The sequence below is a fragment of the Ambystoma mexicanum genome, chromosome 7p (genome assembly GCF_040938575.1).
Source record: "Ambystoma mexicanum isolate Mex_15411 chromosome 7p, UKY_AmexF1_1, whole genome shotgun sequence".
NCBI classification, from domain to species: Eukaryota; Metazoa; Chordata; class Amphibia; order Caudata; family Ambystomatidae; genus Ambystoma; species Ambystoma mexicanum.
This window is the reverse complement of record NC_090939.1, coordinates 874,879,324-874,894,617: the sequence shown is the minus strand read 5'-3', so window position 1 is coordinate 874,894,617 and position 15,294 is coordinate 874,879,324. Positions and strand designations below refer to the sequence as shown.

Genomic DNA, 15,294 nt, shown 5'->3' with positions numbered 1-15,294 from the left:
TAGAATCTCCTCTTTTAATCATTGCAAACATTATTTGTCACTTAGCATTATATGTGGTGAAGCGTCTCCTCTTTACCCAATTGTAATACTTCCATTTTGCATTTTTTTTTATCAGGTGGACGACCTCACAACACGTCCCTGCTTCTGTTATATACCATTCGAGTTAACCCTTTGCCCACCTTATTTCCGGGTCAAACAATTGCTCCCTTTTTAATTTACCCCTATGAGCATACCGTTTCCACAGGGCATGAGCTTTAGAGTGAGATTTGTGCGCCACCAGGTTAGGATTGTCCAATATCTCGTTTGGCCAGCTTACAACTATTATTGCATTTATCACATCCAGATTTGAACCAGTTCATGTTATTAAATTTTTTCCCGCACTTATATCAACATCACCAATATATTACCTCCTTTGGGAGCTGCCTTCCCAGCAGAGCTGGAGTTTAAGGGTTGCATGATCGCTGTACTCATTGAACTTTATATCTAAATGCTCAACTCTGGTAATATCTGCTTTATTTATCCAAAAATAGTCCTGTGTTGCTACTTTATGAACCATTTTCCATGTATAATCACCCACATCATCACCCCTTATACTCCAGTTGTCATAATAAAGCCTCACTCCATGAATCTTAACCTACCTCTTTCCTGGTGGTTCCTATTATCTTGCATCACGGTGCTCATGGATTTAACATTCCCCTTACCTTCAATTACTTGGTCATCCACGCAATGTGCGTTTAGATTCCCCCCTTAATCACCACAATGTTGCCCTAAATTTTAGACATCCAACCCCCACACCACTTCCCCCAAGGAGTACTGTATGCAACTTGTGATTACTCTACCTGGCAGATTGTAAATATGAATAAGATGATATTTTGACTCAGCCCCATGCAAGCTGATCTTCACTACCATTATATTATCTTCACAATCTGCCACTACTACCTTATTAGCAATCAAACGATGAATAACCCCAATCATTAAGACACCCATGGGTCTCCCATGTTCGCCTCTTTTTGCCAAAGTTTGATATATGTGAAATCCATCCATCAACAATGGGGTCATTAACTAACTTTCTTGAAGTAGGAACATGTACTTTTCTTACATTATCTGACTGCTATTTCTTTCATCAGTATAGTGACTATGCCCTCTAGTGTTCCATGATAATATATTTAGAGATCACAATCTCTTGGATGGAATGATTGGTATAAAATAACTGTCAGCCAATTCCAGTCCTGTGAGCGTCGGGACTCTGTAGGACCGTCCACCACCTTCCTACCATTTATTAGACAATGATTTTCGGCCTGCCATACCAACATTATCCAACCATACCCTCGTCCAAAGAGAGCATTTTGATCTGTTGCATGCCCATTGTATATCATTATCACTTCCTCTAGCCCCTCCATTTACATGTTTCTCTTGCTCTGCCACTATATCATATCCCACTTTTTGGAAACTGTGCATATGAGATTTCACCAGCTCTACTGTCTCGTAGAAAAAAAAAAGTTCACCCTTGAGGTAGGAACTTTGGCATTCTCTATCAGTTCTACATAATCCACAGGGCTCGAATCCAATACACGTAGATGGGGGATGATGTTAAGGAGTTGTAATAAATGATGTCTATTAATCAACATAGCCTTCCTGGGCAGAAATTAAGTTGCAGATGATTCACTTTTTTCCAGCATGTCTGGTGCCATCAGTAGTCAATACATGATTTGGGATATTTTCCCAACAATCGGCCAACATATCCGACATGCCATCCTCCTCCTGGATACCCTCTTTTACTACGTTTTCTTTCTTATTTTGTACTATATCCTGTTTTCCGTACCTTGGATGAGCCAACAACTAAGTACGCCACTCTAATTGTTTGCTCTTTTCATCCTTCCTCTGGCCTTTTTTCTAGACTTTATTGGCCGCACTTTACTTTCTTTGTCCCTACTCAGGTCGTTTGTGGTGTGGCCGGCAAGATAGCTCATGGGCAACACAGGTTCGAATCCTGGGCTCTCGCTTTGTTATAAAATAACAATTATGATAGTAGAGTTTAATCTGCCAGCAGATGTGGTTTTTGACGCCTCTATCCTTTTAGGGCCTTTCCTGCCATCAGGCAAATACTGAGTGAGCAATCCTGAGGAGCCTCCACACCCAAGTCACGATTTCCATCACTGCAGTAGAGCTAGTACTTTTCCAGTTATCTCTGCCGACTATCGGCTACCTCTGCAATCATTATTATTACATTATTTTAAAGTGCAACACGCCCATAGGACCCAGTGCGCAGTCATTTACTGCAATAATGCAGTCATTTACCTCATCCGACAGACTAGGGTACATACCACTGTTTTTTTTGTAGGGCTTTTAGCTGCATCACAACCCTTTTTTCATTTCTGACAGATAGTATTTTCAAAAATCCTATTAGATAATGTTAGTAGAATTTTAACAGCAAACTGCAAGGTACTCCTTTCCGTGCACACTATCTCGAGCGTTCCTACTTGTCTCACCAAATAAGGCGTGTGTGAGGGGTGGGGGGACTTCGAGTCTTTGACTTAACATCGGATTTTGACTAATTTGTTGTACCTGTTCATTTGGTTGCTCTTCCAACTTCGGCCCCCCACCATCCCCCACCTCAATCACTCCAGACTGTGGGTCGTTTATCTCGTTTTGAAGAGGGAAACACAACTCCAGGAAGGAGTTGTTATCATTAAGTGTGGATTTGGAGCCATTACTAACATCCAATTGAACCGATGTGACACCTCAAAGAAGGTTGTAATTTTTCTTATGAGGCTTTTGGTTGGTGGCTGCCTGGTTTTTGCTCATGTTTGTTCACACATGTTATCAGCTCCCTATCAAAATTAGTGGTGGTCCTGTTTATGGGTTGTTTGCGTGATCACAGTGATCACAGGTTATACACATTTTCCTCCCTTGGATCTCTTTGGCATATTGCCGAGGGTTGTTACAACAATGTTTCACTAGCAAGCACGTATCTTGCACCAAGAATACTAAATTGCATAGCTGTTTGTATCTCGCCCAGGTTTTGGAATTCGGGTCACGAAGTAAACCAGTGTCCTCGACCATGGCCTGCTTAAGTGCAAGTCTGCTGCCTTACACACTTTGAAACGCGCTTAATGGCATAATGTAGAAGGCTCGCCTCCTGCCTGCGCGATACAGAGCTACTAAGGTCTGAAATAGTGCAGCTACAAATGGCATGCAGTAAAAAAGTTAAGGCCACAGTTAAATTGTTTAAAGGCATGGGTTTCTTGCACTAGTGCCACGGCTTGATACACCTAGTTATGCCCAAAATAGTACTTGGGAGGATGAGGTGCACCTATATATGACGAGAGCATGGGCCTTGGAAGAGCAATGGCACGAAAAGCCAGAGTGGGGAAGCCAGCAGGGCCATGTACCCGACTCGGCGCGGTGGGTTGAGAGCTACCAGACCGATCAGTGGAACAAAGTCATTGTATGGAGGAACTAAAAAGGAGGGTATTCGCCCCACCCACAAAAAGTTATGACATGAGCGCAGTCAGACAGTGTTGTGAGGCGATTTAAATGGCTGCAAAAAGGTGGAATGATTGGTATCACGGCTAAAAGAACAGGCGCTTAAACATGCAAGCCGCTGTGTTAGTGATCACACTTGCAGCGGTCGTCGATCAATAATTGGCAAAAGGAGGGCTGCATATTGGATATAATGCCGGGAGAGAAGAGATCAAATGTTTTAGGCGGATGCAGGAAATGATGATGCATTAAATAGTTGTGACTTGGATAAAGTATAGAAATTATTATAAATTATCATAAAATGAAATACTGATATCGATAGTAACAAGAGCAAATAGGACATAGGTAGGGTTTAAGGGCACGCATGTGACAGCAAAAAAGATGTGGAAAGTGTTCTGGTAGACCATTACACAAAGAGCCGTCTTTCTGTGGAGTGAATGGCTACACCATTGTATGAAAAAAAAATGTAAGTGCTTTTGCAAGGTTTCTGATACTGTCACTGGAGCACAGTCTATTTGAGGGTATGGATCCACTGTAAAGTGTTAGACAGGTGGTGACCAAGCATTCTTTGTTTTTTGGACCAATTTGAGCTAACGAGAACCCCTGTAGATTTGAGTGGATCGAGTAGGACATTTATGTCTTGACCCTCTTGGAACGTTTGGCAGCTTTGGGGGCTTTTCACCCATTTCCTTTTAATTTACTGTAGGCTACTTCAATTTGCTTTGATTTCATTTTATTCTGATCCTACGCATTTGTTCGATTCAACCCGATTCCAGTCAATATGTACCTTTAGTTCGGACAAATTCAACCATAAACCATACGAAGCGGACATTTCAAGGCTTGGTTCAAAATCCTACCCAGTGCAGCTCTATGATTTGAACCATGTATCGAGTGGTGCACTTCAAGGATTACCACTTTGGTACTGGGTCTATCAATGCTACAGCTGCTCGCCAAAGACCCTTTAAACAAGGCGACCTGTCCAACTGATCAATTAATGACGAGCAGGGACTCCCAATCTACAAGGTGAGGAGGGGGCAGGGTGGGAGGGGGTGGAGTGAATGCATGGGGGTTGTGTGCTAGTGGGAAGGGGGAGTAGGATGGGCAATACAGGGTGGGGTATGCTTGTATGGTGGGGGAATGCATGTGAGGGATGCTTGTGTAATGTGGGGAGGGGGCTGATGTGACAGGGCTGGTGGCGGGCTGAGGGTAACACAGCGGTGTAGGAGGTGGTGCAGCGCAGGGGTAGTGGGTGATGGTGGAGTCCAGATGGAGCAAGGGGAGGAGATGGGAATAGAAAAGTGGGGTTCAGCGGGGGATATCTCTGAAAGTCAAAAAAACAGGGAGGGGACTAGAAAGAGGGAACAGGTTATAAGGGAAGATGAAGGGATTTGTTTTGGGAAAAGCAGGCAAGCAGTGCAAATGTCGACCACCTGGGGACGACCAATATGCAAAAGTTCATAGAGGAAATTCTGTGCGAGAAAAAAACCCACAAGCAGGTTGTCTATAGATAGGCCCACTAACACCATTTCCCCCAGCTGGCTCCTAAAATAGCTGAAACAACTGTCAAGAACAATCCATTTGAGACAAGGACACCTAGATACCGGGATTAACATTTACTTCATATCTCACCTCTTTCTTCTGAAATCGCTCTCTGTACTTGTAAGTGGAAATTCCCCTTCCTATGGTTCGAAAACGCTGGTATTTTGCTTGGATGTACATACCCTTCTGCACTATGTCAGACTTATAGTGTTGTTGAAATCGACCATCTGTAAAAATACGCTGAAAAGACAAAACAAGAAAACTTGAATGAAAGGAAGTCTGTGCTTTTACTCCGCAATCACCCCAAGTCGCTAACCGAAAGCTCTGAAGTTGCCCAGTTCCATTCATGAGAAAACCATCCAGTACAGCTTTTTCTTGTAACTCTTCGATTTGTAGACCTACATGTAAAATGGAAAAACTAAAATTAGAATTCAAAGAATTCCAAGGGGGGGGGAAAACAGGACTGGTTGGTTTTCTCTCTGTGGGGAATTGTGGAACCTACTACCAGTCCCCAGGAGTAAAATGAGAACAAAGTGTTTCCATAGAGTGGTAGATGTGCTGTTTGCAAAAGTATGCTTCCTCTCGAATTTCACCTCTTGTTCGCTGCCATGACAAAAAGGGTGCGCCTACGAGGCACGAATATATGTGTGCACTCAAGAGAAAAACTCTATAACCATTTCTAATGCTTTTGTGACTGCAACGATTCCAGCGGTTGCCATGGAAATGGAAGGCGGGGCTCTGCCCAGAGACCCTCTTCGATTTTCGTGGCACAGTCAGAAGTAGGAAGCTGTGTGGCCGGACAGAGGAGCCCCAGAGGTAAGTAGTTTTTGAGTGGAGACAGGGGGTGGGTGTGGAGGGTCTGGCTTGGGGGTGGGAGGCAGCGGAGGATGGAAACGGCAGCGTCGGTAGAAGGTGGTGCGCAGAGCACTCGGGTTGCTCCGAATCCGGGATTGCATCAATAAATTCAGCCCGGGTTTGGCACAACCTGATTGGTCCCCGCACTCGCCATGTGTGCTAAAAAAAAAAAGATACGGCCCGACATTTGGAGTGTTTACCAGCAACAAAACTAAGCAGACTCCAGAATTTTTTTTGTATATTTATAACATAAATTAACAATTCCGGGATTTTACCGCAGTGCTATATTCCTAATGTTTTTTTGCAGAAGGTGCATTTGTGGATAGTAACATAACATGTGTTCAACCATTGTATCTTGCCATGCTGTTCACTGAACTCCAGTGAAATTATGTATTATTATATTTAATAACTTGAAATAGTGCATATTTGCATCTGTGATTGGATTCAGCTTGGAGCAGTAAGCCCCAACCTCAGAAATGTGCATCATATGACAGATTATGGTTTTTTCTCCACAGTAGGAGTCACCTGCTTAATTGTGTTCAAACAAGTTTTCCAGGCTGTGGCCATGAGACAAAGTTCACTTCAACTAGAATCACCAGATGTGCACGCTTATGTAGAACAGTACCATGAAAAGAGCTTATTTCCCCATGTACCACCAGTGACACCTAGTAGTCGAAATTGGCATTCATTGCACACACTTCAGATCAAACTGAAGAAAGTTATTTGTGTTGCATTTAAACCTAAACATTTTATTATTTAAAAATGAATAGCTATACAGTGGAATAGCCTAGAAATAATTTGTGATCTGTAGATAAACAACTATTTTAGAAGATACAAAATCTGCCTGATTTGTAAAAAGTACTTTAAAAACATCCTAGCTATCCCAGTTAGAACACCTAGGGCACACTTGGATAGTCTGTGCTCTATGCTGTGCACATTTATTTGTGTGGTCAGACAGGCCAGGGTCACCTGGGAGATCCTCACAGCCCTATTCAGGAGGGAGGAATTGCTGTCCCCGATTTAGACATCCATCAAATTGCGCAGGCTAGTAACATCGCAAAACATGGGTACGGTGCTATACGATCAACAGGTCATCCTGGTAAGGGCCATTGTGTCATCCCATAGGCTCACCACAGTTTTGGGGAAACCAACATGCACCACACAAAGTAATTCACACAATTCATACATCCATGGCCGCAATAAGACTGCCCCATACCAACAGACATTCAGAATAGGCTGTTGCCTGCCTGATCAGCTAATTCGATCTGGGATTATGTAGGAAGCGGGCCAAACTGGGCATTATTAAAATCGATGACTGGTTTAGAGCTGGCAGACTTATCAGCTGCAGATTTGAGGGACATCGGGAGCACAACACTAAAGCTACACATGATGTATCACCGGATCAAAGCGGAAGTGAAAGCAACTCTCGACACATTCCCAATGCAGGCCTCAATCCCCCAATACACTGCAGCTCCTTATGGTCTATGACCAGTCACAACACACAATATATATGCTGCACAGTATGGTACAGGAGTGGCGAAGGGGTAAACTGCAGACAGCTAGGTGGAAATGGGAAAGCGCTCTAGGGCATGACATATCGGTTGACCAGTGTAGATAAATAAATGGACAAATTAGGAAAGTCTCCATGAATTGTAAGCCTAAACTGCTCCAGTTCGGAATATATATACATTAGGCGTACATCACCCTTAAAAATATTAAAAAATTCGACCCCGCTTCCCAAGGTGCATGCCCACGCTGCAAAATGTATGAGGCTGACTTCATTCAGATGGCTTGGAAATGTGCTGGGATTGCCTCATACTGGGGAAATATACAAAGTGCTCTTAGTGAAATAACTGGGTTCCACATCCTGATTCCCAATGAGTGATCGTAGGTTCCTGGGAATTGCTCGAGTGCAAAGCAACATGTGGCCATTGGTTGGTGGGCGCAGCAGACCCCAGTGGTAGATTGGCTGAGGGAATCGAACCTGGTGCAATGTACAAGGATACCTATAGAGAGCTAGGGACAGCTATAGAGAGGTAGGGACACCTATAGAGAGCTATGGACGCCCTCAGCCCGACAAGGATTACTGGGCCTGCTTCATGTCCTACCTTAATGGTACTGGGAACTCCCAATGAAGGTATTGCTTCGTCCGGTAAATCGCTAATGAAGTTTTGCCATGCTGAAGGTTTTTATTGTATGCTTACTGACTGTGCTTGTTACTCCCCCTTTATTTTCTTTTTTGCAAGGTAATGCAGTACTGTAAACTGTTTTGATTATTGCTCCCTGTGCTCAATGAGGGGCACAACACTAAATCTACAAATTATCTATCACAGGTCAAAGCGAAAGTGAAAGCAGCTCTCGACACGTTCCCAATTTCTGATAGAAATGGAAAAATAAAGTTTAAAGAAAGTATTAGAAAATGTGAAAAATTATCTCTGTAAATATACATCTCACAGTGGCATACCATAATGTGTCTTAAATCGTTCCTCCTGATGTGTATTGATCTTTATTTTATTAAACAAGCACATTGACACCAAAAGTTACTTTACAAAAATTAAATGCCTCTCCATAAGATTAAAAGGAGCCTTGCCCCCCGTTCCATTTTACAACGCTCCAGATTCCACTTGGTGCTTTCTATGGTGATATCCTGGGAATAGGGCGGCTTGTTAATACCAAGGGGATACTATTTCATTAACAGGGGCGCAGGGTCAGTGTAAAATGAAACTGGCACTGTGTTCTCTATTTGAATCGGAATGCAAGTGAGATTATTTCCTTAAAGACCGATGGATTTTTTGATTGATGAGCACAGATTAAAAACGGACAGCCTTTTGTGCAAATTAAATGCAGATTGTGCAGAATTTATCAACTTAAAACAGAATCAGTTTACCCTACCGGTGCAGCCGTTGATTCGGGCCATGGCAGTCATGAAGCGTCATCTCTCGACATAATATTTATCTTTTTTTATTATCATTATTTCGGCTGATAACCATAAAAGTACAAAACAGTAAGAAATAACTAAAATCTAATTGTTTCACACCTCATTCCTAAATAAATGCAATACGCCAAAATTGCAATAAAACAAATAAATACAATAATATACTAATTAAGCACAAGTGTCCTTCAGGACGAAAACACTTCCTAAACATTTACTAGAGATATTCTCTTTTCCACCATGCCTTTTCCAAATATCTTGAGACATAAAAAGTATCAGTGCTATTTGCCAATGTACATATTTCTTCAGCATTAAACTGAGCAGATACCCCTGTCCCCTTTTGCAAACAGGGTTTTAGAGTTTTCTTGCGAATGTCAGCATACATGGGACACTGGAAGAAGAAATGTTGCACCGTTTTGGTAACCCCAGGATGAAATGGACAACAGGCAGAAGCAGTTTCATCCCACCTCGCCATAACTGTGGCAATCGGTAATATACCCAAACGAAACTTATAAATGATGCTCCGAGTACAGTTTATAACAAGGCACAGGTACTCTTCCAGTGAACTCATTTCCTTAATTAACAAATAAGCATGGCCAGTTGGCATCACCCATAACCGCGCACACCATTACTGTGAATATACAAACATATTGCATCATTTGCAACAAACAGACGTGAACATATAGATGGGGGGTGGGTTAAGCTATTCAATAACGTGGAGGCACAGGGATAGGGGGTCTCCCCCTGCAATTATCACATATATTAGTTGTAAACGATTAGACTTTTTTGCAATCTCACTAATAATGCAACATTTTCACATAGACACGGGACAGTTGCTAACTTCAGGCACTTACCTATACAATTTTATAGAGTGCCTGAAGCTATACAATTTTATAGACTCGATTCAGACTAAGCATACAATATTTCCTGCCTGCTGTTCTTGGAGATACCCCTAGGTTTAACCCAGTAATGCGCTAGGTTTGACAGCTTTAATATGTTTGAGCAATGGAATAGAGCATTCAAGTTTTATTAGAATCTCTCTTAATGCTATTCTATTTTTAAGGTGTATAAGAATTGTGTTACTCTTACTAATATCATGCGCCCTTGTCGTAACGTTGTAAGAAAGGATCAATCAATGCTTCTTGTACTCCAAGTCAAGTTATTGATCTTTTATTTCTCCTTTAGTTCTTAGAAAAATGCCCTATATGATTACACGTGTTTCGACATTCTATGTCTTTTTCAAATCAGGGCTAGTCACACAATACATAACAAAAATTAACATTTTTTTGAAAATTCAAAAATGCACCCAATCAAAAATTAAACAACATTAATGAATGGCCATTTTGAGGGAGGGGGTAGGGTGGGATTGTTAGGAATGAGAAAAACGTTTTTCAAAATGAAGAAAAAGAAATATTTGACAAAACCCAATGAGAAAGAACATTTTTGTTAGAAATTGATTGATAAAAGATCGCTTCATAATTGTTTTATATGTTCATCATTGAGTGTATCGCTCACTCTTATTTCTTACCTAATCTGTTTCTTTCAAAATTCATAAGTTGAATGCTTAATTTCAATGGTCATGGGTTAAATCCCTAAAATATAAACATCATAAGGCTCATTAGTGAGTTTATCTACCCCGCGATATGTCAATTCACTACAAATACTATATAGAGCTATCTCTTCCGTTATTTTCTCGGTGGAGAACGTGAATATCAGTGCCATTGTCCGTGTTAAGCTTTGTTGATCATCGCATTGCCTCTTGGCCTCTCTCACGATTATAACTAGATCCAAAAAGTATTACCACGTGATCCCCGCGTGTAGTTGGACCGTATAAACAAGACCCCCATCTCAGAGCTCCCTCAGCAGGCTTACCTGCTCCCTGCGAGCGTATTCCGTTTCTAAGAGTCCCCGTGTATTCTGCATCTAGGTACTGTTATTGTTGTCGGCTTAGTAACGGTACCGCTTAGTCCTACTACTATGTTTATTACTTTCGTCCTAATTCTTGCACAATACGATCAAAAAATCAATTGTTGTTATTGGCGCAAGTTAAAATATTACTTTTATGTGTCAGTTATAATTTACTAATCCAAGACGGAGTTTTAACCGAAAAAATTGTTGCTCGATAATTTACCAATAAATTACATTTCTTGATAGTCCCTGGTCAAGCACTGATTTAGATTTATCATTAAGGTCAATTTGTCTCTAAGGTAAAATATACATAACTAAGCTTCAGTCGAAGAACTGTTCCGATCGGATCCCTGACAGTCCCTTTTCTATTTTTAAACCTGCGGCCATATTTTGGGAAAATTTCAATTTTGACTTATGAAGATCACGTTCTCCTTGTTTGTTACACTTATTATTACGTTAATTTCTGTCACTAAACATCGATGGCTTATTTAAAGTTAGTTGTGTATGTGAGAAATTGCATAAAAGTACCTTTGTACATGGAAAACTTTTTCCGGAAAGCTATGTTTTTAGACAGAGCTGTCCCAATTTCTTAACATGCCATTCCAGCATTGCCCTCTGGTTGTTAATTGAAGTTTCTGAACCTGGTGTATAAAATATTCTTATTCGACCCTTCCAAATGGTGTTGCCCCGAAGGAAAAAATATAAATTATTATATATACATACACAAGTACTGGAAACAACTATTTTTAATCACATTATGTTGACTTGGTTAACCATTATTTTCCTTGTTTAGAGAAATGAGGACATCTCATGTTCTGAATTCAAGCCTCTTTCCACTGAACGAAATTTACAAATTAATTTTGCTTCCTCTTGCCTCAATTTAATTTCAAGGTTTCCTCCTCTTGGTCCCATAGTCACTTTTTTGAGTCCAATGAATTTTAGATGTTTCTTATCAATTAGTTGATGTTTTTGTTGCCAATGTTGAGCTAAGGGTAGGTTGGTATCCTGGCTACCAATACTTGAGATGTGTTCCCTTATTCTTATCCTAAGTTCCCTGATAGTGCTCCCTATGTATATGTCTTCACATTGACAAATAATAGCGTAAACCACAAACTTACTTCTGCAATTAATCTGATCAACAATTTTATGTGATATACCATATTTGTCCTTGAAAGTCACTGTGTTGTTCTGAGTATGTTTGCACATTGTGCATGTTCCACATTTCCGAAATCCTGTTATTGGTGGCGGAAGCCACGTCAATGAGGTTTCTTTCTCTTCTGGAAGGAGTGAAGGGCTTAAAATGTTTTTGATAGTTTTGGCCCGTCTGTACGTCAACGTGGGTGTGTCATTGATGTATTTCCGAACATTTTCATCTAGTTGCAGAAGATGCCAATTCTTCCTTAAGATCTTTCTCAATATTTTATTATTTGCACAGTAGTTCGTGATGAAGCTTATCTCTTGTCTATCATCTTGAGTAGTTTTTGTTGTCTTTAAGGTGCTTGCTCTATCAATTTTGAAAGCCTTTTCTTTAGCTTGAGCTATGGTGTTGTTCCTATATCCTCTTAATTGGAATCTCCTTGTGAGTAATTTGCACTCTTCTTCAAAATTCTTCTGTTCAGAACAATTCCTCCTCGCCCTAATAAATTCTCCTTTAGGTATATTTTTTATCACAGAATTAGCATGACAACTGGTAGAGAATAAGGTGGAGTTTGCTTCAGTATTTTTCCTGAAGGTTTTGGTTTTAAGACGGTAAGGTGGGTGTCACAAGACCAGACCCATACACAGAAAAGTAGAGGCTTCAAAGCAGCATGATCACTTATGGACCAGACACTAAATTCTAGCTATGATGGGACATTCGGTTACATTTTTAGGAGCCACAGCAAACGTTGTAAAAAGTTGTTCTCCAAAGAGGACGTAAGTTGCGTTTTGCAGTGCCCCCACAGCTCAGCACCATATATAGCAGATGTTATCGCCTGAGCTCTATACATTTCCATTGCAGGAATTAAGATGTTACCACCATATGTTTTTGAGAATCGTAAGATACTCTTACACTTTCTCCCAAAAGAAACACTGGCTTTATCTATATGTCCTGGCCATTTACAGTCCCAGTCCCCTTCAACCCCACCCAGGATTCAAATTCCCAAGTAATCCAAATATGGCATTTCCGCAGTGTATGTTCGCCCTGTTCTAAGGTTTTTATACATGTATAATGATCCTGCTGATTGCCACATCTTGGTTTTATTTTTTTTCTCTATGAATTTCGAGACCACACTGATCGCAAAATGTAGCCAACTGCCCAGTTAGCTTCCAGAGGCCTGATGGGCTTCTGGAAATAAGAACCACATTGTCAGCAAAATTATAAGTTACTCACTGCAGTGACTAACATACTTTTAGTCCTTAGTCCCCTTTCCTCCATACTGCTTGGGCGTCCCTTCCAAGGGACGGGAGAAAAAACCTTTTTCACCAGAAAAAACATTCTTCCCCTTTAAATTTAGAGGTGTGTGGGGGTGTGGCCTTGGGAGCATGCGCTGCTTTGACTACACCCTCCGGCGCCACACCTCAGTCCCCATAGACGCGCCGACAATAGATTAACATTGCCTAATGACACCAGTTTTATTAGGGGGGAGGCCGGTGGGAAGTATGGAGGAAAGGGGAATAAGGGTACGTTAGTCACTACGGTGAGTAACTCATAATTACTCTTACGTCCCGCCCCCTTCCCTCGATACTGATTGGGCGATTACAACTGAGTGTAGCCCCAGGGTGGAGAGGAGACCCTCCTTAAGCAAACAGGTTTCTAAAAACCACCTGTCCGAAAGCTGCATCTGATCTAGAACTGGCATCCAAACAGTAGTGCTTGCAGAAAGCCGAGGGGGGTGGCCTATGTGGCCGCCCTGCTTATGACTTGCCAGGGCACCTGCCGCTGGAAAGCGATGGCCGTTGCTTGGCTCTGACCGCGTGGACGTGCATGTTGACCAGCAGTGGCTTGTGCTGTCCCTCATAAGCTTCTTTGATGGCCGAGACCATCCAACGGGCTATGGAGGGCTTAGGGGCCTTATACACCAGTCTTGATCCGCCAAAGGTGACGAAAAGTGCGTCCGACTTGCGGAAGCCCTTGGTCCTGTCCAAGTAGAATTTCAGGGCACGCCTGACATCAAGGCAGTGCAGAACTCTGAGCCTCGTCTTTGGGCTCAGCAAAAAACGTAGGCAGCACAATTTCTTTGTTCAGATGGAATGCGGAAGGCACCTTGGGCAAGAATGCTGGGTGTGTCCGCAGGACTACTTTATCCTTGTGAAACATAGTATATGGCTCTGAGGTGACCAACGCCTGGATTTCGCTGATTCTGCGAGGTGTGGCCGTATTAATGATGACCAGCCTGATGTCCGCAGACGCCATTGGTTCAAATGGTTTGTGCGACAGGGCACCCAGAACTATGTTGAGGTCCCACACGGGGTGTGGCCTCTTGGTGGGCGGGTAGAGTCTGGCGAGACACGTCAAATGTTTGACAATCTGGTTGGAAGAGGAAAAAATCTCCTCAGAGTTTCTGTTAGCTCCAATGGCTGCCCAGTAAGTGCGCCAAGTGTCCACCTGCACGCCTGAGGTGCACCGAGAAGGAGAGCACGTCATTCAAGGTGCATGCAAGGGGGTGATACCCTTAGAGTCTGCCCAGTGGCAGAACATGGTCCACTTGCACCTATACTGGGCCCTGGTAGACTTGCTCCTGGTGCCCTGTATGATTTCTAGGTTAGCCTGGGAAAGGCTGAGGTGAGTTAGCGTGACCTGTTCAGGAAACACACCGAGGGCTAGTTTCTGTGGCGCAGGGTGGATGACCCTGCCCCGCTGCTGCGCCAGAAGATATCCTGGGCCTGTTGGAAGGCAAATGGGTGGCTTCTCCGAGAGGCTGAACAGCTCCGAGAACCATGGCTTGGCCAGCCACCACAGTGCTATTAGAAAGATGCTGAGGTGGCGAGATTCCTTGATCTTGCGTATCACCCTGTGTATCAGTGGCTGTCATTCCGTCCCACTGTATCTGGAATGCATCGCCCAGGGAGCCCGGGCCCTGACCCTGCCAGGAAGCGAACAGTTGGCACTTCCTGTTGTCCCAGGAGGCAAAGAGGTCCACCTGGGAGTGTCCCCATTTGCAGAAGATTCCCTGCAGTACTAGGTCGTTCAACTGCTACTCGTAGTTGTCCGCACCCAATCTGCTGAGCCTGTCTGCCACCAGGTTGAATACCCCCGGCAGGTGGACAGCCGTGAGGTAATGTTCTCTAGGGCCCAGTCCCACATGCTGACTGCAAGCCTGCACAGTGGGTGTGGGGGAGTCTGGTACATCCCCGCTTGTTGACGTGGAACATGCTGGTCGAGTTGTCTGTCTGAATGAGGAGGACCTTGCCCTCGATAACCGGAAGAAAGCCTGTAAGCGGCAGCCAGATCGACTTCAGTTCCAGCCAATTGATGTGGTACTCATGCCGAGTCCAGGTGCCATGGATGCAGTGGTTGCCCAGGGTGGCCCCCCCCAACCCTCTAGAGAGGAGTCTGTGGTGATGGTGACCTGCAGGGTAGGTTGCTGGAAAGGCTT

The 15,294-nt window shown here is 43.0% G+C and overlaps 1 protein-coding gene and 1 long non-coding RNA gene across 6 annotated transcripts in view; one reads left to right on the top strand and one right to left on the bottom strand.

The window, feature by feature from the left end:
* The window catches only part of BCLAF3 (BCLAF1 and THRAP3 family member 3), an 856,420-nt gene that overhangs the window by 74,134 nt on the left and 766,992 nt on the right, over positions 1–15,294 (bottom strand). For all 5 annotated transcript variants that reach the window (XM_069637097.1, XM_069637096.1, XM_069637098.1 and 2 more), the window contains one exon: positions 5,113–5,262. In XM_069637097.1, the coding sequence (XP_069493198.1) occupies positions 5,113–5,262 (150 nt within the window). The remainder of the gene's footprint in view (positions 1–5,112; positions 5,263–15,294) is intronic.
* Positions 5,510–15,294, top strand: part of LOC138526396 (uncharacterized) — a 147,874-nt gene continuing 138,089 nt past the window's right edge. Inside the window, exon 1 of the long non-coding RNA XR_011283569.1 lies at positions 5,510–5,838. This is a non-coding gene — a long non-coding RNA (uncharacterized lncRNA). The remainder of the gene's footprint in view (positions 5,839–15,294) is intronic.